The sequence below is a fragment of the Rhinolophus hipposideros genome (assembly GCF_964194185.1).
Source record: "Rhinolophus hipposideros genome assembly, chromosome: 9".
Lineage (NCBI taxonomy): Eukaryota > Metazoa > Chordata > Mammalia > Chiroptera > Rhinolophidae > Rhinolophus > Rhinolophus hipposideros.
In genome coordinates this window covers 56,965,958-56,985,514 of record NC_138055.1, presented here as the reverse complement: position 1 = coordinate 56,985,514, position 19,557 = coordinate 56,965,958, and the positions used below count along the sequence as shown (strand labels likewise).

Below are 19,557 nucleotides of genomic sequence, written 5' to 3'. Positions count from 1 at the left end.
CAGACCTTATAAGACCAAAGAGAAAGAGAAGGAGACAACAGCAGCAACATTTTAGAAGCTAGAAAGCAAATGTAAGAATGGTAACTGGTTTAGCAAACCTGATAAATTGATTCCTAAACAAAGGTAAACAAGAGCATGATTGTACCTTTAGAAAACTTCTCTGGGGAATCTGACCAACCCAAAAGAGAAGTCTCAAAGAGACTCTCATTAGGGTTCTCTTAATGAAATAGATGAAGGAATCCTACAATTAAGCCTTGGTCTACATGTCCAGCTCTCACACAATCTTTCCAATAAGCTTTTTAATGTCCTCACTCTTAAATATAAGCAGACAGGCAAAGATAATTAGACATTTAGGCAAAGTCTTTTAAAAAGACAAGAAAGAATACAAAACAAGGGAGAAGAAGAAAAAAATAAATTTAGAAGAAACAAAAATTGCAAGGGAGAAAAAACTTAAAACAAACAAATAAATCCATCATTATTGTCCTCAGAGAGATAATATATTGTATCCACCACATAACAACAGGAAGCTATTTAAAAAGTAACTACAGGCCCGCCCAGTGTCTGAGGCGGTTAGAGCTCCATGATCCTAATTCGGAAACTGCCAGTTGGATTCCCACATGGGCCAGTAGGCTCTCAACCACAAGGTTACCAGTTCAATTCCTCCAGTCCCGCAAGGGATGGTGGGCAGCGCCCTCTGCAACTAAAATTAAACAAGGCTCGCACCTTGAGCTGAGCTCCGGGATGGCTCAGTTGGTTGGAGCGCGTCCTCTCAACCACAAGGTTGCCCACAAGGTTGCCGGTTCATCTCCGGCAAGGGATGGTGGCCTGTGCCCCCTGCAACTAGAAAATGGCAACTGGACCTGGAGCTGAGCTGCGCCCTCCACAACTAAGATTGAAAGGACAACAAATTGACTTGGAAAAAAAAGTCCTGGAAGTACACACTGTTCCCCAATAAAGTCCTGTTCCCCTTCCCCAATAAAAATCTTTAAAAAAAATGACTGGAGGATAAAGTTGAAGATCAAATTACTCTACTTTAGGAGAAAATTAATGAGAGGATCTCTCCAGAAGGTAGAACAACTGAATAATGAGAGTCCTGGAAAGAGAACAGAGAATCAGAGGGAAGAAATAATCAAAGAAATTATTTTAAAGTATTCTCCTGAAATGAAGAACCGAGCCTCTAAATTGAAAGGGCACACTAAGTATCCAGCAAAACAAATCAGGCCCACACCGAGACACATCATTATACACTATCAAAACATCAGACACAGAGAACAATTCCAAAGTTTCCAGAGAGAAAGAACAAGTTGCATACAAAGATCAAAAATCAGAACAGCGTTAGGATTATCAATTCATCAGCACTGTAAGGTAGAAGACAATGAAGAAATGCCTTCAAAATTTAGAAGGAAATTATTTCCAACCTAGGACACTACATTCGCCAAAAGGATTTAATTGTAAGTCCAAAATAAAGATAATTTCAGATATGTGAGCCCTCAAAATATTGATACTCTAGGCATTGTTTTTCAGAAAGACAGGAAAGGATTTATTATATCAAGACAAGTCAGTAAGTCAAAAAAGAGAATGGTATGGAATGCAAGAAATGAGGGATCCAGCACAAAAAAGAAACAAAAGGAATCCCCAAAGCAAAAGTAAAGGGAGATTCCAAATTGTAGAGCAGGCCTAAAGATCAATTCATCAAGATTAGAGCAGTTCAGAGGATTTGGGAATGATTTATTTAAGAAATACAATTGATAGAATACCTAATGCATTTGAACTTATTGAGAAGATAATTGTATAACCAGAGGAGAGTGTGGGGCAATATTAAGTGATAAGTATGTAGAAAGGTAAAGAGGGAGAGGACAGCAATTCTAATGAAAATAAAAACTTGTGCTAGAAATGCTAAACAGTCTTCTGTTTTCAATATGGTTGGTTATCCTCATACTAAAACCAACTAAAAGTCCTGAGTAAAATGTAAGTATCTTCCTTCTTAAAAGCATGGTAAAGCCAACAAGACAGTAAAGAATTAACCGGCCAGGCCGGTCCGGTGGCTCTGGTTGGAGCTCCGTGCTCCTAACTCCAAAGGCTGCCAGTTCGATTCCCACATGGGCTAGTGCCAGATGGCTCAGTTGGTTGGAGTGCGGGCAACTAAGATTGAACACGGCGCCGTGAGCTGAGCTGCCGCTGAGCTCCCGGATGGCTCAGTTGGTTGGAGCGCATCCTCTCAACCACAAGGTTGCCGGCTGGACTCCCACAAGGGATGGTGGGCTGCGCCCCCTGCAACTAGCAATGGTAACTGTACCTGGAGCTGAGCTGCGCCTTCCACAACTAAGATTGAAAGGACAATAATTTGACTTGGAAAAAATCCTGGAAGTACACACTGTTCCCTTCTCCCCCCAAAAACGAATTAACCGGCCAAAAACTAAATGAAGTCAGAAAACTAGAGAGGTATATTCGAAACATTGCAGTCACCTTTGCATGAAGGGAATTTGCCAAATTGAAGAATTGAGGTTTGTTGTTGTCTTGTTGTTGTTTTCTGAAGGGACAGAAGGCCCACTCAAGGTGGAGAGTCTGAAAGAAGATCCTTCCTGCAGCGAAGCTGCCCCCAGTTCCCCATATCCAGGGAACTGCAAAGAGGGTTGCCTTGGTGCCAAACAGAGCAGGGGGATTTGTGACCACAAGTAGGCCCTTAAAGAAATTTGCAGTCCAATTTCACAACATTTGGATGGCTAAAAATACTCAAGCTGTACATTTAGATTTAAGTGGATTCAAGGAGGAGAGTATAATGCCATAGGTACTTGGCAGAAGGAAACATAAATCCACTCTGGAAAAATGTCCCTTCATCCTAGGTACAAAAGAACTCCCACAAATCATTTCCCAAGGAAAATTTTTAATAAGTTTTACTTATTAAAAAATAAGTAAACACAAAAGAAGATAAGGTGCCATGAAGAGAACCAGAAGAAACAATAGCAGAAGCTGAGACGGAAAGACTTCAGATAGTGTAAGTATCTGACACAAATTATACAATAATTATGCTTACTATACTTAAAGAATTAAGAGAAACTTGAAAATATATCAGAAAACTATAAAAATGACCTAACATATTTAAAATACAGGTCCTAGAAATGAAAAATATGAAGTTTTAAATTAAAAACTGAATGGATAAAGTAACTAAATAGTTTAAGAAGCAGTTGTTTTTCATAGAAGAATTCCAACTAATAAGTGTAGAAGGAATGATATACTCTCATCATTTTACAATCCTAATGAAATAATTGATCTAGACAATAGTCATCAATAACTGTCAGAAGCATCAGGTCAGAGTCTTATAGGTGAATTAAGCTGACATCATGTATATACACTGATAAAACTTAACATCATGAAGAGGAAAAATCAGAAATTACATGTTTCTCGATGGAATACAATAGGAAGCACAGAGCATTATCTATGAAGAATTCTTGCCAAAAATACAGAACTTTAAATATAACTGCCAGTTTACAGGAAATAGGAGAAATAGGAGAATATGTTAAATGACACCATCAGAATGCAATTCTGATGTAATCAGGAATAAAACATGATCAATGCCCCAGTTTTTCCAATAAATACATTGCAAGGGGAAAAAAGGGGGAGGAGCACAGTTAACAATTAAGAGATCTAAGAAACATATCAGTGAAATGCAATGGATAGATCTCATTTAGATCCTGAATCAAACCTTGTATAAAAAGACTTTCATGAGTCAATTAGGGAAATTTGGACACTGGATATTATATGATATTTAAGATATCATTGTTAATTTGCTAGATGTGACGTTAAATTTGTTATGTTAAATTTGCTAGATGTAATAATGGTATTATTGTCACATGTTATGTTATAAAAAAAGTCCTTCTCTCTAAGAGATACATATTTATTTATTTACCAATGAAATGGCATAATGTCTGGTATTTGCATTAAAATAATTCTATGGGAGTCTGGGAGAAGTGGTAAGGGTATAGAGGAAACAAAATTGACCATATTTTATGAGTTGAAGCAGGATATTAAGTACATGGAGATTCATTATACTTTACTTTTGATTGTATTTGAAATTTTCCACTTAAATTTTCTCTTCAGAAACTCAAAGAGCAGTTTGTAGTTAACTGAAGATAGGATTAATAAACTATAAAATAGATTAAAGAAATTATCCAGGATGAAATACAGAGCAACAACGAGAGGAATATGAAAGAGAAAATAAGACACACGGACAGTAAAGTGAGAAATCTAATTGGAGCTCTAGAAGGAGTAAGAGAGAATGAAACAAAAACAATGTTTGAGCATTTCCCAGAACTAATGAAAGATACAAACCCACAAATTCAAGAGGCCCAACAAATTTAAAGAATAAATGACAAGAAGTCTACACATAGACATATCACAGTGCAACTTCGTAACATTAAAGAAAAACAGCAGATCTTAAAAGCATCCAGAGTGTAAGTTATATGATGTATGCATTTGTCAAAACTCATTGACCTACAACATATAAGGCCTGTACATTTCACTGCATATAACTTTTACTACAATAAAAATTAAATTAAATTAAAAGCAGCCAAAACAGATTACCTTCAAAGAATGAAGTGGAGAATAGGTAAAAATCCTGCATGATCACTGACAGTAAAAAAACAATACTAATGTCTTCTATAGTTTAACATTAAGATAGAATTAAAACACACCAAAACAATAACATGTATATTGGGAAGCTGATGAATAAAATTAAATTGTTCTAGGTTTCTTGTATTGTCTTCAAGGAGAGTGTGCTCATTATCAAACTATATCTTTCAGTTTCAAATCCACTGTTCTATATACTGCTGTGATTCTGGGGCTAGTATTCTGAAAACCACATTTCAATTTTGTCTATTAAACAGACTTTTTTTTTTTTTTACAACAGTTTCAGGTTCACAGAAAAATTGAACATAAAGTACAGAGAGTTCCCATATAACCCCTGTCCTCACACCCTCACAGCCTGTCCCTACCATCAATATCCCACACCAGAGTGGTACATTTATTACAATCAATGAACCTACATTGACACATCATTATCACCCAAAGTCCACAGTTTACACTAGGGTTCACTCTTGGTGTTGTACATTCTATGCATTCTGATAAATGTATAATGCCATGTACTTACCATTGATAGTATCATACAGAACAGTTCACTGCCCTGAACATCCTGTAATCTGTTTATTCACCCCTTCCTCCCCCAAAACTTAGGCAAACACTGATCTTTTTATTATTTACATAGTTTTGCCTTTTCCACAATATCACATAGTTGGAATCATATAGTACATAACCTTTTCAGATTGCTTCTTTCACTTAGTAATATGAGTATGGACTTAAGCTTCCTCCTTGACAGTTCATTTCTTCTTATGGCTCAATAATATTACATTATTTGGATGCATCACAGTTTATTTATCCATTCACCTACTGAAAGCCATCTTGGTTACTTCAAAGGTTTTGGCAATTATGAATAAAGCTGCTATAAATACCCATGTGTGGGTTTTTCTGTGCACATAAATTTTCAATCCATTTGAGTAAATACCAAAAAGTGCAATTGCTGGATTGTATGGTAAGAGTATGTTTAGTTTTGTAAGAATCTGTCAAACTGTCTTCCAAAGTGGATTTACCATTTTGCATTTCCAACAGCAATGAATGAGAATTCCTGTTGCTCCACATTAGCATCTGATGTGGTCAGCGTTCTGGATTTTGGCCATTCTAATAGGTATATAGTAGTACCTCACTGTTGCTTTAATTTGCAATTCCCAATGACATAGGATATGAGGCATCTGTTCATATGCTTATTTGTCATCTGTATATCTTCTTTGGTGAGGTGTCTGTTCAGTCTTTTTTCCAATTTTTAATTGGGTTGTTTGTTTTCTTATTGTGGAATTTTAGAGTTCTTTGTATATTTTGTCTAATATTCTTTTACCAGATATGTCTTTTGCAAATTTTTCTCCCAGTCTATAGCTTGTCTTCTCATTCTCTTGACAGTGTCTTTGACAGATCAGAAGTTTTTCATTTTAATGAAATCCAGCTTATCAATTATTTCTCTCATGGATGGCGTCTTTGGTGTTGTATCTAAAAGTTATTGCCATACCCAAGGTCATCTAGCTATTCTTCTATTTACAGTTTTGCATTTTACACCTAAGTCTATGATCCATTTTGAGTTAATATTGATGACAGGTACGACTGTCTCAATTCTTTTTTTTTTTTTTGCATGTGAATGTCCAGTTATTCCAGCACCGTTTGTTAAAAAAAAAACACTACATTTTCTCCATTATATTGCCTTTGCTCCTTGGTTAAAGATCAGTTGGCTATTTTATGTAGGTCTGTTTCTGGGCTTTTTATTCTATTCCATTGATCTATTTGTGTATTCTCTCACCAATAGCACTATTTTTTTTAATTATAGGAAGTCTTGAAGTCAAGTAGTGTCAATCCTCTTTGTTCTCCTCTTGTAATATTGTGTCTGCTATTCTGTCTTTTACCTCTCCAAACAAAATTTAGTATCAGTTTGTCAATATCAACAAAATAACTTGCTGGTAATTTGATTGGGATTGTATTGAATCTATAGATCAATTTGGGAAGAACTGACATCTTGACAATATCAAATCTTCTTATCCATGAACATAGACTATCTCTCCATTTATTTATTTTTTCATTGATTTCTTTAATCAGAATTTTATAGTTTTCCTCATAAAATCATTATACACATTTTATTATATTTAAACCTTAGTATTTCATTTTTGTGCATGCTAATATGAATGGTATTATGTTTTTAATTTCAAATTCCACTTGCTATTGCTCGTATATAGGTAAGCAATTGACTCTTCTTTTTTATTGTGTTAATATACACATAATATAAAATTTATCATCTTAACCATTTTAAGCGTACATTTCTGTACACTTAATTTCCCATTGTTGTGCAACCATCATCACCACCCATCCTATAAACACTTTACATCTTATAAAACTGAAATTCTATTCCTATTAAACAATACATCCTTATTATCCCCTCCCTCCAGCTTCTGGCAAAAACCATTATATTTATTTTTCTGTTTTTATGATTTATTTTTCCTTTCCCCCCTTCTTCCACTACCTCCCCACCCACCCACACACACACTCTGGTTCAAACCGTTGTTTCTCAGTCTAGTTGTGTAGACACAGCTCCCTGACCCATGGTGGTATTATGAGCCTTGCGTTCCCCCAGCTGAGGCCTCAGCCGGGTCAGTTGGCTGCTCACAACTGGCTGCTTGCTGGCCCGGCTCCCCCTGGCCGCTCCTGGCAGCACACAGTAGCACAGAGACGGCTGCAGCACACAGCAGCCCAGCTTCAGGGAGAGCTGTTGTTCACAATCTTAGCTGTAGAGGTAGCAGCTCACTGGCCCATGTGGGAATCCAACTGGCAACCTAGGCATTAGGAGCACTGTGCTCCAACCACCTGAGCCACTGGGCCGGCCCTGTCTTTGTGATTTTGATTACCCTAAGTACCTCATATAAGTGAAATCATATAGTCCTTTTGTGACTGAATTATTTCACTTAGCCTAATATCCTCAAGATTCATTCATGTTGTAGCACACTGCAGGATTTATTTTCATTTTGAAGGCCGAATAATCTTTTATGTATGTATATGCCACACTTTGCTTATCCTTTCATCATCCAATGATGCTTGGATTATTTCCACATCAAAGCTATTGTAAATAATGCTGCTGTGAATATGAGTATACAAATACTGTGTTTTCCCAAAAATAAGACCTAACCAGACAATCAGTTCTAATGCGTCATTTGGAGCAAAAATTAATATAAGACCCAGTCTTATTTTACTATCATATAAGACTGGGTATAATATAATATAATATAATATAATATAATATAATACAGGATCTTATATTAATTTTTGTTCCAAAAGATGCATTAGTGCTGATTGTCCAGCTAGGTCTTTTTTTGGGGAAACACGCTATTTCTTGGATACCTTGATTTCATTCCTTTTGGGTATAGACCCAGAAGTGGAATTGCTGGGTCATGTGGTAATTCTATTTTTAACTTTTTTAGGAACCTCCATACTGTTTTCCACAGCATCTGTACCATTTTACATTCGCACCAATAGTTCACAAGTGTTTCAATTTCTCCACATCTTCACCGACACTTGCTGTTTTCTGTTTGTTTATTTGTTTTTTCAGTGTAGCCAATGTAATGGGTGTGAAATGGCATCGCATATGTATGTTGTTGATACCATTGTATGTATGGTATCGCATTGTGTTTGTTTGTTTTTTAACTTTTATCTATTTTGTAAGTGTGTTTTTCCAGGAAACATCAATTCCAAGTCAAGCAGTTGTTTCAATCTAGTGGTCCATGTGGGGATTGAACTGGCAACCTTGTTGTTAAGAGCACTGCACTCTAATCAACTGAGCTAACCAGCCACCCACTCATTGCAATTTTGACTTGCATTTCCCTAGTTACTATGCTGGTGTAAGAAATATCCAAACCTATAGAAAATTTTTGTAAGAATTTATTTGAGCCAAACTGACAACATGCCTGGAAAGCAAGATCTCAAATGCTCTGGAGAACAGCAGTTTTGTAGTTTCTTTTATACATTTGGAATTAAAGCAAGGTACAGGATAATTAACAAGATAATGTGGTCTCTTTAGGGTGGCTATACCTTAAAGAGGTCTGAAAAAGAGGCATTTCTCTGACATTTCAAAGAACCATAGACAGGGTTTCCTTAAGGAAAAGATAAACCTTTTTACAGGCCTGGGGAGTGACTACCCACCATGACCTGCCCAGTTATGAATTTATGATCGGATCACCTGTGAGTTTACTTTCTGTCATATTAATTGTAGAGCCACTTTTTTGTCCACAATTCCCCCTTTTGGTCATGAAAAAATCTGAAGGATGCATCAATGACCAACCTTTTGGTCAGATAATGTGGTCTCACAGTGCTAAGAAGGTTCATTCCTAGGAAGTCTCAGCATCAACGTTATCTTGTTGAATGGACCATTGGGGATGGAGAAATACCATAATCATGGGATATGAATTAAGTCCACATTTTCCCAAAAGGGAAGGGCAAGTAAATGGATGGCATGTCTTATGGCCTTCATTGCTAAAAACACTCTGGATCATTCCTATCCTGTGAACTGTCATGATCCAAGTTTTACCATCTGTCTCACTTTTCTGTGTTTTGCATTTAGTGTAACATTTTCATAAATCATGAAAGGGGTATTAAAATTTTTCTTGGATAGCTGGTTTGCTAAGTGGTTAGAGTGCAGTGCTCATAACACCAAGGTCACCGGTTCAAGTCCCACATGGGCCAGTGAGCTGCGCCCTCCACAACTAGATTGAAAACCAATGACTTGACATCCTGGAAAAACACACTGTTCCCCAATATTCCCCAGTTAAAAATATATTTTTTTTAAAAAATTATCTTATACATCTTCAGTAATCATTAAGTTGGACTATATAGAAAAACCCAAAGAACAAGTACAACTATTATGACTAATCTCATTAGTAGACAGGTAAAGACAAACAATTGGTTTCTGCATTCAACATCAACCCATAGGTATACAGGCCTTGTCAAAGTCTTGAGATAGCTGTCTGATGTCAGCAGCATCTCATCCTCGAGGAGTCTTTGTGGCCCATTGTAGATTTAAGTAGAGTTAAGTGTCAGAGACAAGGGTAGATGTCCATTCATGGTTAGGTGCCTGATGAGGTCCCTTCCAACAAGTTTGGAGAGCCTCTTTTATTTGATGTCCTTTCTAATAAACCAAATCTCCAAGTGGCAGTCAATGATCTTTAAAGTCTTTGTCTCCTGGGAGCTCTCTCTGAAAGAAAGGGGTTACCTATTTGACATTTTCTTTTAAGTGACTTTATCAAACTTTGGCAATAATGTAAGATGTATCTTTTCAATAATGCCAGCTCATCAATTCCTTCATCCAATTTAAGTGCAGTTTAAATGCATTGTGATGTGAAGTTCTGGGCAAGATAGTAGGATATGTAAATGCTGCCCTTGTGGCTTCCCATGAACACACTTACAACTAAATTATAGGATAATCAACCTTGAGAATAATCTGAAGGCTAGCTGAACAGAATCCTGTGACTAAAGATATAAAGAAGAGGCCACATCGAGACTGGTAGGAGGGGCAGAGACATGAAAGAGGCTGGCCCCACACCTACGTGTAATGGTTGAGCACCAGGAGAGATATCTCAGTGGCAGAGGGCCTCCGTGAGGAATGAGGGGTCCCAGTCCTACACTGAGCTCCCCAGCTTAGGGTTCCAGTGCCAGGAAGAGGAGGCCCCACAACATCTGGCTGTGAAAATTACTGAGGATTCTGCCCATCTGGATGAGATGGAAGGCTACTAGAAGCCTAGATGTCCTCTTAAAGAACCTATGCACAGACTTACTCACTTGCAGGCACTCACCCTGGGCTCCAGCAGAAGGATGGCAACTCGAGAAACACCAGAGACATATAGGGAAAGACTGAGTTGTGTTACTTCAGGTCAAGGGCTAGAGGTACAGCCTCCATTTCCCTGTGTCGAGCCTTTCCACACATGACCAAATTTGAAACTGCATTGGCCTGGTGAACTCCATTTACCACACCTTGGGACCCCATCCTGCCCGACTTGCATGCCTGAGGAACCAACCCCACCCTGCGCACTGCAGGATGCTTTTCCAGCAGCAAACAGCTTGCTGTGGCTTGTGCACTGCCTGAGGCACATTTGGTGGTGGGCAACCAGCCCCAACCCACTGAAGACTTTCTTAGACAACTTTTGGGGGTCTGTGGGTCCTCGGTGAGCAGCAGATGGCCTGTGTTCTCTGGGGATTTTGTGGAGTGGCCCCAGGCCCAGCCCTGGCACTAAAACTGAATCTGCATTAACCTTGTAAACACTGCTTGCCCCACCCTGTTGACTCCCTGGGACCCACCTCACCGAAGTTGCCTAGGATCCTGGGAGGCACTTTCAGTGCACAGGCAACTAGCCCCGCCTCATGTGCCTCAGGAAGCTCTTTCAGTAATAAACAGTGGGCCTTTGTTTGTGCATTGCTGGAGGCACCTTTGGGGGCAACCAGCCCCCAAACCATGCTGAAATCTTTCTTGGATAATTCTTGGGGGGTCTGTGGGCCCAAGGCAAGCAGAAGCTGGCCACGGTGTGCTCTGGGACGTTTGTGAGGGTCCCCAGGCTCAGCACTGCCGCCAAACCTGAATCTACTTTAAACTGGTGAACACTCGCAACAACCTGGTGACTCCCTGGGACCCTGCCTCACCCAAGCCAGGTACTGACTGAGGCTTTTTCAGTGGCTGAACCTTACAGGCAGCTGGCAGGTGGCATCAGGACTTGGGATGCCCTGGGCCTTTTTCTAAGCTGCCCTAGGCCTGGTGGCAGCTGGCCTTGGTTTGCAGGGTGCCAGGCATCATCGTGTACCTCCAGGTCCAACACAGGTAGCAACCAACCATGGATAGTTTTGTATATCCTACCAGTTGGCCCTGGGCTAGTCACAGGCAGTGGCTGACCTTGGCCTGCACGGGAGCCTTGCCCAAGAGCCCCTAGAAGAAACACACTTGAAGGCCGGCTTCAGACCACAACAGAGCACTACATGATTAGCCCCACAAGTGGCACACCCAAAGGGTGGTCTCAACAGGCACAGGAGCCCACTGGGGTGAAGTCCCCTCTGTGGGGTCAGCCCCCACACAGCAGCTCATATGCTGTGGGCATGGCAAATCTTCACAGCCCATCAGCCTGAGAGTCAATCCCACCCACTGGTGTGCCAAAAGCAATCAGGACTCAACTACAAGAAGAGAATACACACAACACACACAAGGGACACTCCGGGAGCACACAGGTGATCAGGGAGACTGCACCACTGGGCTATGCAGGACACCCACTATATAAGGGCACCCAGAGAAGACTGAGAGACATAGCAGATCTACCTGAGGCAGCCAGAATGAGAAAACAAAGAAACATGTCCCAAATGAGAAGACAGGAGAAAACTCCAGAAAAAAGAACTAAATGAAATGGAGGCAAGCAATCCATCAGAGACAGAGTTCAAAACACTGGTTATAAGGACTCTCAAGAAACTTAGTGAGGGGCGGCCGGATGGATCAGTTGATTAGAGCATGAGCTCTCAACAACAAGGTTGCTCCTTCAATTTCCGCATGGGATAGTGGGCTGCGAACCCTTCAACTAAAGACTGAAAACCGCCACTGGACTTGGAGCTGAGCTGCGCCCTCCACAACTAGATTGAAGGATAACGAGTTGGAGCTGATGAGCCCTGGAGAAACACACTGTTGCCGAGAAACACACTGTTCCCCAGAAATACATTGTTCCGGAATATTCCCCAGTTAGAAATATTTTTTAAAAAAGACACACACAAAAAGTTCCTGTAGAAGGCACTATCACCTATGCAAAAACCAAGTCCCCAAACCACATTGTAAGACACCTCATACCCAGCAATAAACCCCTAGAGTGGTTTCTGTCATCTACCTTGAAACCTAACCAAGACACAGAAAAACACGCACACGAGAGAAACTCACAAAGTAGTAAACTAAGATGTCAACCTCAGGATGAAAATTATCACCAATCAACGCCTACGATCTCGATGAGAGGGAGGCTCCGAACGAATGGGCTTGGGGGCAGACGGTTGAGAGCTCCGGGTTCGGGGCGGAGAGCGCGGGGGTGGGGGTAGGAAGAAGGACCTTCCCCCGGCGGCCGCTTCGGGCCCCCGCAATGTCCTCGGCTCCCACCAGAAGGCGCCCGCAGTCCCGGCGCCTAGCCTGAGCCTCCGCGGTAACGAGCCTGGAAGCCGCGCCGCGCGGCGGTCTGAAGAGTTGGGCGGCGGCCTGAGCCCTCCCCGGCAAGTGGGACAGGGTGCAGGGAAGCCCCGGCTTTGTTCCTGGGGCTGGTTTCTCAGCTCGGTGCGGAGGTTTCTCACTCCGTCCCGCACCCTGGCAGGAAACGCCCAGATCCACCCCAGCGCCGCAATCTACAAAGCGCAGACAGTCCGCAGGCAGGAGGGGTCGGGAGCGCTCGGGAGACAGGAGGATCCCCCGCGCTCCCAGGCTCACGACCGGCTCCCGCGTCAGGCCTCCTCCAGCCCCATGAGGACCCCCAGGCTGAGAGTCTGGCGCAGCCGGGACCGAAATCTTGCGGCGGCCGTAGAGCCTTAGACAGGTCAGTGCCCAGGCCGGGTGAGGGCCGAGCTGGAGGCGGGAGGACGCACGCTCGCCGGTCCACCCTGTTCTCCGTCCAGCTGCCCGAGGCCACTCACCGGGTCAACTCCGCCGGGGGCATCCAACAGCACGGGCGTGATTCTGCATTTTTCATGACAGGCAAGGTGTGGAGCCTCCCTCTGCAACCCACCCGGGGCCAGGTGATGCTCTGGACCGTGGGGTAGAAGGATGCGCGGGCCGGGGGAGGGGGGGACGACTGGGGGACATCCGCTGCTGTAATAAAGCAGTGCTCTTCTATTTATGCGCGCTCGCGTCGAAACCACGGCATCCAAAGGTCTCTTGCATCAAGATGCTGGGCCTCGGGTGTGAGAGGAGACCGAGGCGCAGGGGAGGAGGAGAAGAAAGGAGGCCGGGAGACCCGAGGCCCGGGGAGTGAGGGGAGCCCTGCGGGGAACGATTCGCTGTGCAAATGCTAGCGCGCAAGATACTGAGAGCGCCCTGGGGAGCGGGGTGGGGGGGAGTCAAGGGTCCACCCACACCTTCGCTACCCACCTTTCTCACCCACCCACCCCTACCGCCCACCCAGGATGCGGCTGGGCCGCCGGGCCCTCTGTGTGCTGGTCCTGCTGCTCGTCTGCGCCTCGCTGGGGCTTCTGTACGTGAGGACCCGGGACGCGCCGGGCCTTCCCGCGCCTCTTGCGTTGTGGGCGCCCCTACAGGGACCCCCCAGGCCAGAGCTACCAGACCTCGTCCCCGAGCCCCGCTACGCCCACATCCCGGTCAGGATCAAGGAGCAAGTGGTGGAGTGAGTGCCAGGAGAGGTGGCGGCAGTGCGTCACTCACTGGGGGGGGGGGGGGAGCTTTTGTTTCCTTCTCTGCCGAGCTCTGATGCCCGGGTTTTCCCTGAATGGTTGGAGGGGGGGGTGAAGTAAGAGGTGGAGGGGGCTACTGAGTCTTGGGCTGGAGAAAAATCTGTCCTCGCTGAACCTTGTCATGATGCTGGGGAAGGGAGGGTGTGCAGTCAGAGGATGGCCCTGTCCTGATGATGTCCACCTGAAAAGAGAGTCCAGGTGGGGTCCTGAATGGTGTGTAGACAAGTGAAATCCTAGCAATTGGCCCTATTCTACACCTCTGAAATCCAGATTTAGGGGATAGGTCATCCCATCCTTGGTCCCTCCTCCTGGAGATTATTTGAAGAGCAATGTTTAAGGGGACATATGTTGGATGGGCAGGGCTGAAGGGTCAAGGTGTGGGGCGCTGTGTAAATGTTTGGTGAGATGAATGGAGGTATATGGCTGGGCTCTCATGACCCTTCCTCCCTGCTCCAGGCTGCTGTCTGGGAACAACTGCAGTTGTGAGTCTAGTGTGGGGAGCCTTCACCTTCCCTTCCAGAGGCAGGTCCAAGCCATTGACTTCACCAAGGCCTTTGACCCTAAGGAATTGAAGGCTGCCTCTGCCTCAAGGGAGCAGGAGTTCCAGGCCTTCCTTTCAAGGTACCAGCAAGAAAGGAGGGCATGACTCTGCAGGTGGAGAGCAGTGGGATGCCTGGGGGGGGGGGTAGGTATGAGAGGAGAGAGAGCCCCTCTCCACTGACTCTTCCTCTATTCTCCCCCTCCCCCTCCACTGCCAGGAGCCAATCTGCTGCTGACCAGTTGCTTGTAGCCCCTGCCAACTCCCCACTACAATACCCCCTGCAGGGTGTGGAGGTACAGCCCCTCAGGAGCATCTTGGTGCCAGGTGGGGAGAATGGTCCCAAGGGATGACCTATGGGGGTAGAAGAACCCAAGGTTGGGTGGAGAAGAATGAGGGAAGATTGGAGTGGGAGGTGGGGGACTTCTGATGAAAGGGGAGCTTGAGGTCAGAAGGGGACTCATGAAGTGGGAGATGGGAACAGAAGGGACTCTTGGGTTGTCAGGAATTGCAGAAAATGTAACTGGAGAGGTTTGGGGGAAAGAATCTATTCTTTGCAGACTAATCAAAAGCTTGGTGGATAGGTAGGGCAGGTTATAGAAGAGCTTCTGCTTTGTTGGGAAGGAGTAAAAATCAGTTACTCCATGATCCGGGCTTCATCCTGCAATGTACCCAGCAGCCTCAAGAAGGGATGGATGAGAAGTTCTGTGTTGTGTGTGGTAGAAGAGGGAAGAGAAAGTGAGGGAAAATTCAAGACTGTCTATGATTCTGATGCCTCTCCTTCCTCCCAGGGCTGAGCCTGCAGGCTGCTTCTGGTCAGGAGGTATACCAGGTGAGAAGAAACAGGAGGGCAGGGAGGCCAGGTGGGCATCAAGGATGCTGTAAGGGAAATAGGGCTCCAAAGGAGGGATGGAGGAATCTAGGAGGCAAGAGGTAGGTCTAGGGACTAACTCTGCACTCTCCAATCCCCTCTCAGGTGAACCTGACTGCCTCCTTGGGCACCTGGGATGTGGCAGGGGAAGTGACTGGAGTGACTCTCACAGGAGAGGGGCAGCCAGATCTCACCCTCACCAGCTCAGGGCTGGACCTACTCAATCGGCAGCTGCAGCTGGTCACTTATAGCAGCACAAGCTACCAGGCAAACACAGCAGACACAGGTGTGAGGCATGGGTAGGGGAAGGCTGGGTGAACAGAGAGAACCCAGAAAGGCTGGAGCGGGCAAATGGCAGAGGGTGTGGGAGACACTCGGGCAATGGCCAGAGCTGCCCAGCCACACAATGGGCATTTCAGCTAGGCCAGCAGGGCCAGGGAGGGAGAGAAGGGGCCTTTGTTCATCTGGGGCCAGAGCAGGCCAGAGCAGGCCAGAGGGAAACCTGAACCTTGGGTGTGTCCCCTCTTCAGGCCAACCATGGGGGCCCCAGGAAGTGATGTGCCCTGGGAGCCAGAAGACTCGTGCTCTATTCCCAGGCCACCACTTACTATTGGGCAAAGGGCTTTATCTCCCAAAAGCTCCCATTTCTCTTCTAGCAAAAGGGACATAACAGCCTTCCTGCTTTTCTCCAGGGCTTGCTACACCACAGCTGCTCCCACTATAGGCCCTTGCACTTACTGTTCCCTCTGCCTAATATGCTCTTCCCCCAGATTTTTGCAGGGCTGGCTCCTTCTTGTCATTTGGATCTCAGCTCAAATGTCTCCTCTTTACTATCACATTACTTGTCTTATTTTCTATTCAATATTTACCAGTATCTGAAGTTTCTTATTTAGTTAACCTGGTACCAAACTGACTATGTTCCTATCCCAGCTTTGTTGCTTAATAATTGTATAAATGTAGCAAGTTACTTAATTTCTCTCCACCTTCTTCTGCTGTAGTAGGAATCTATTTAATAGAGCTATTGTGAGGATTAAGTGAGTTCACATATTTAAGATAATTTAAAAAGTGCCTGGCACATAGTAAATGCTCAATAAAGGTAGCCTTTAATGAAATCTTTTCTTGTCTTTCTCCCACCCCTTAGAATGTAAGTTCCTTGGGGGTAAGAAAATTGCATTCTTCTTCACTAAGGCTAAGAAAGGTGATACATAGAATAGGCACTTAAATATTGATTTACTGAAAAGAGAATGTTGTCACAGCCTTAAGGTCCACATGTCATGTCCTTTCTTCCCAGTCCGGTTTTCCACCGAGGGACATGAAGCCGCCTTCACCATTCGTATAAGACACCCCCCCAACCCTCGACTGTACCCACCTGGGTCTCTCGCCCAGGGAGGTGAGGCTGGTGCACGCGGGGAGTTAGATGCAGCCCACTGGGAAGCAAGTTGGGAGCGGGCTGCCCTGGGAGAAGTTGTCTTCCTGCTCCTCACTCCTCACTCTCCTTATCTGCACCTAACGCTGCCCCTCGCTCTCAGCCCAGTACAACATCAGCGCTCTGGTCACCATTGCCACTAAGACGTTCCTTCGTTACAATCGGCTGCGGGCACTCATCGCCAGCATCCGCCGCTTCTATCCGACCGTCACTGTGGTCATCGCCGACGACAGCGACAAGCCAGAAATCATTAGCGGTCCCCACATCGAGCACTATCTCATGCCATTTGGCAAGGTGCGCAGCGAGTGAGGCTGAACCACGCGCCCGAGGGCACCAGGAGGGGGCGCGCGCCCAGTCTGCAGTCTTCCGAGTGGTGATTCCAGATTACGTGCCTCCCAATCATGGGGTGCCTGTTAAGTGTGAGGCTTTCTGGAATATAGACTCTGTGGGAGCCGGAATCGTGCCTATCTTATTCGTGCTGCATTCTTAACAAGGTGCTTAGCACCTAGTGGGTGCGCGATAAATAGTTGAATGAAAGCACGCAGGAATTAAATGCATTCCAAGACCCTCCCCAAGAGCACTAACTCGGTATCTCTCTCTGACAGTGAGAAACTGCATCTTGTTCCCACTTAGCTCCCCGCCATTTGAGCACTCGATAATTTGGAGAGGGGTACCAGCTGTTGAGAGGGGTCAGGAGTGAGGAGGAAAGGTGGCAGAGGGGTGTATGTCTTACCTCTGCAGCTTCACTAACGACACATACCCTTCCCCAGGGTTGGTTCGCAGGCCGGAACCTGGCAGTGTCCCAGGTAACCACCAAGTATGTGCTGTGGGTAGACGATGACTTCATCTTCACTGCGCGGACGCGGTTGGAGAGGCTTGTGGACGTGCTGGAGCGGACGCCACTGGACCTGGTAAGGGAGGGTCTGCAGGATGTGGGGCAGGAGTAGGGCCTCCAGGAAGTTAAGACCACAGCGAGGAAGACCCAGCTGAGAGCAGCCCATCCTGGGACAAGAGAGGACCAAGAAGCGGAGCCTGGGGGCCTATCTGGGTCCTGCAAGGGTGCTGCTGAAAAGCACCGGGCAGGAGAACCGACTGGGGGCAGAGGGAACACAGACCTGTCCCATTCCAGTCCCCGCCCCTACTGGAGCCATCCTCCCACTCCTGACAGGTCGGGGGTGCGGTGCGAGAAATCTCGGGCTTCGCCACCACCTACCGGCAGATGCTGAGTGTGGAGCCGGGTGCACCAGGCCGCGGGAGCTGCCTTCGGCAAAGGCGCGGCTTCCACCACAAGCTCGTCGGTTTCCCAGGCTGCGTGGTCACAGACGGCGTGGTCAACTTCTTCCTGGCACGCACCGACAAGGTGCGCGAGGTCGGCTTCGACCCCCGCCTCAGCCGCGTGGCGCATCTGGGTGAGTGGCCCTCGGGGAGGCTCCCAGCAGCAAAGCGCCAAGGACAGCGGGTACTCCCCGCCCACCCCTGTGGAACCCATTGGCTGCCACCCAGGGCCCCTAAAGTTCTGCGGAATTTTACCAAAACCTGTGCTCCAGCAAGAGTCAGAGTGCCCACCTCCTGGCCCGCACACCACGTAAACCTTCATGCCCAGCACAGCCACTGGGTCCACCTTGTACTTCCTCACCACTGTCACTGCCACCTCTACCCCACTCCCAGCGGCTTCCCCTGGTTCAGACCACCTCTGAGCAGCCCATTCAGCATTTAATGAACCTCTGGGTGGGTGAGTGCGAGGTTTCCCTTTCAGAGCACAAGATAAGTATATTGACTCCATTTTGTACAAGGATAAAACTAAGATCCAAAAGGGTTAATTTACATGCCCAAGGTCCTTAGAAATTCAGTCTTTGCATGCACACCCCAAATCTCAGTTCTCTCTTAAGGGTTGGCCTTCTGCAACCTGAAGACCCTTCGTTGTGTACTCCCCTTCCCTCCACCCCCAGAATTCTTCCTGGATGGACTCGGTTCCCTTCGGGTTGGCTCCTGCTCAGATGTCGTTGTAGATCATGCATCCAAGTTGAAGCTGCCTTGGACATCAAGAGATGCTGGGACAGAGACTTATGCCCGGTACCGTTACCCGGGATCACTGGATGAGAGTCAGGTGGCCAAACACCGCCTGCTCTTCTTCAAACACCGGCTGCAGTGCATGACCTCAGAGTGATGGCCACTGGGGACCTTCTAAGTGTCAGGCTGGGCCTGCCTCCTTGTCCCTGCCAGGAATTTCTATCAAATCCTACTACCCTGTGAACTCTACTGACTGTCCCGATCCCCTTCAGAACCAGATTCCTAATAGGGGCTTGTCCTGGTGACACTCCTCCTTTCTGTGAGTGCCCAGAGGCGTGATGGAGCCATAACTCATCCCACAGCCAGTGCCAAGTCCTCCTCCCACCCCTTCTCATGGAGGTGGGGGGTCGTTTTCCAAGTGCCAAAGAGCCCATGGGGACTGTAAGAACCTAAAGTGGAAACACTCATCTCTTGAGGACTGAGGGGGGGGTGGGGAAGCCCTCACCATGTATTCCCAGGGCTCTGTTGTGCTCCCCCATCTCTGGATCCAGGACTCTGTGTACTGGCTGCAGCCCCACCCTTATGGAAAGAACTGATGACTCTGGATCTGGGGTGAGGGCTGGTGAACATATAGGTGAAAGGCATTTTTAGTCGTGTCTCTGCAATTCT

The 19,557-nt window shown here is 45.8% G+C and overlaps 1 protein-coding gene across 4 annotated transcripts; it reads left to right on the top strand.

Moving 5' to 3' along the window:
- The first annotated feature begins 12,787 nt into the window (after positions 1-12,787).
- Positions 12,788-19,538, top strand: B4GALNT1 (beta-1,4-N-acetyl-galactosaminyltransferase 1). Of its 4 annotated transcripts, XM_081060991.1 has the most exons (12): positions 13,052-13,172; positions 13,331-13,371; positions 13,758-13,976; positions 14,500-14,664; positions 14,802-14,908; positions 15,373-15,413; positions 15,558-15,738; positions 16,744-16,842; positions 16,982-17,172; positions 17,649-17,789; positions 18,047-18,287; positions 18,828-19,191. In XM_081060991.1, exons 3-12 carry the CDS (start codon positions 13,759-13,761, stop codon positions 19,043-19,045), a joined length of 1,602 nt encoding a protein of 533 aa, XP_080917117.1. In that variant the 5' UTR covers positions 13,052-13,172; positions 13,331-13,371; position 13,758; the 3' UTR covers positions 19,046-19,191. The 4 variants fall into 4 exon arrangements, with proteins under 4 accessions (XP_080917118.1, XP_080917115.1, XP_080917116.1 ...); XM_081060992.1 differs by lacking the exon at positions 13,331-13,371 and having other exon boundaries at positions 12,788-13,172; positions 18,828-19,538; XM_081060989.1 differs by having other exon boundaries at positions 12,796-13,335; positions 18,828-19,538.
- Positions 19,539-19,557: the final 19 nt, after the last annotated feature.

Excerpts from the sequence above, each read along its gene's own strand:
- B4GALNT1 (XM_081060992.1), top strand. The coding sequence starts at position 13,759 with ATGCGGCTGGGCCGCCGGGCCCTCTGTGTGCTGGTCCTGCTGCTCGTC. Across the intron at positions 17,173-17,648 it reads ATCTCATGCCATTTGGCAAG|GGTTGGTTCGCAGGCCGGAA; the intron begins GTGCGCAGCGAG and ends ACCCTTCCCCAG. Across the intron at positions 17,790-18,046 it reads AGCGGACGCCACTGGACCTG|GTCGGGGGTGCGGTGCGAGA; the intron begins GTAAGGGAGGGT and ends CACTCCTGACAG.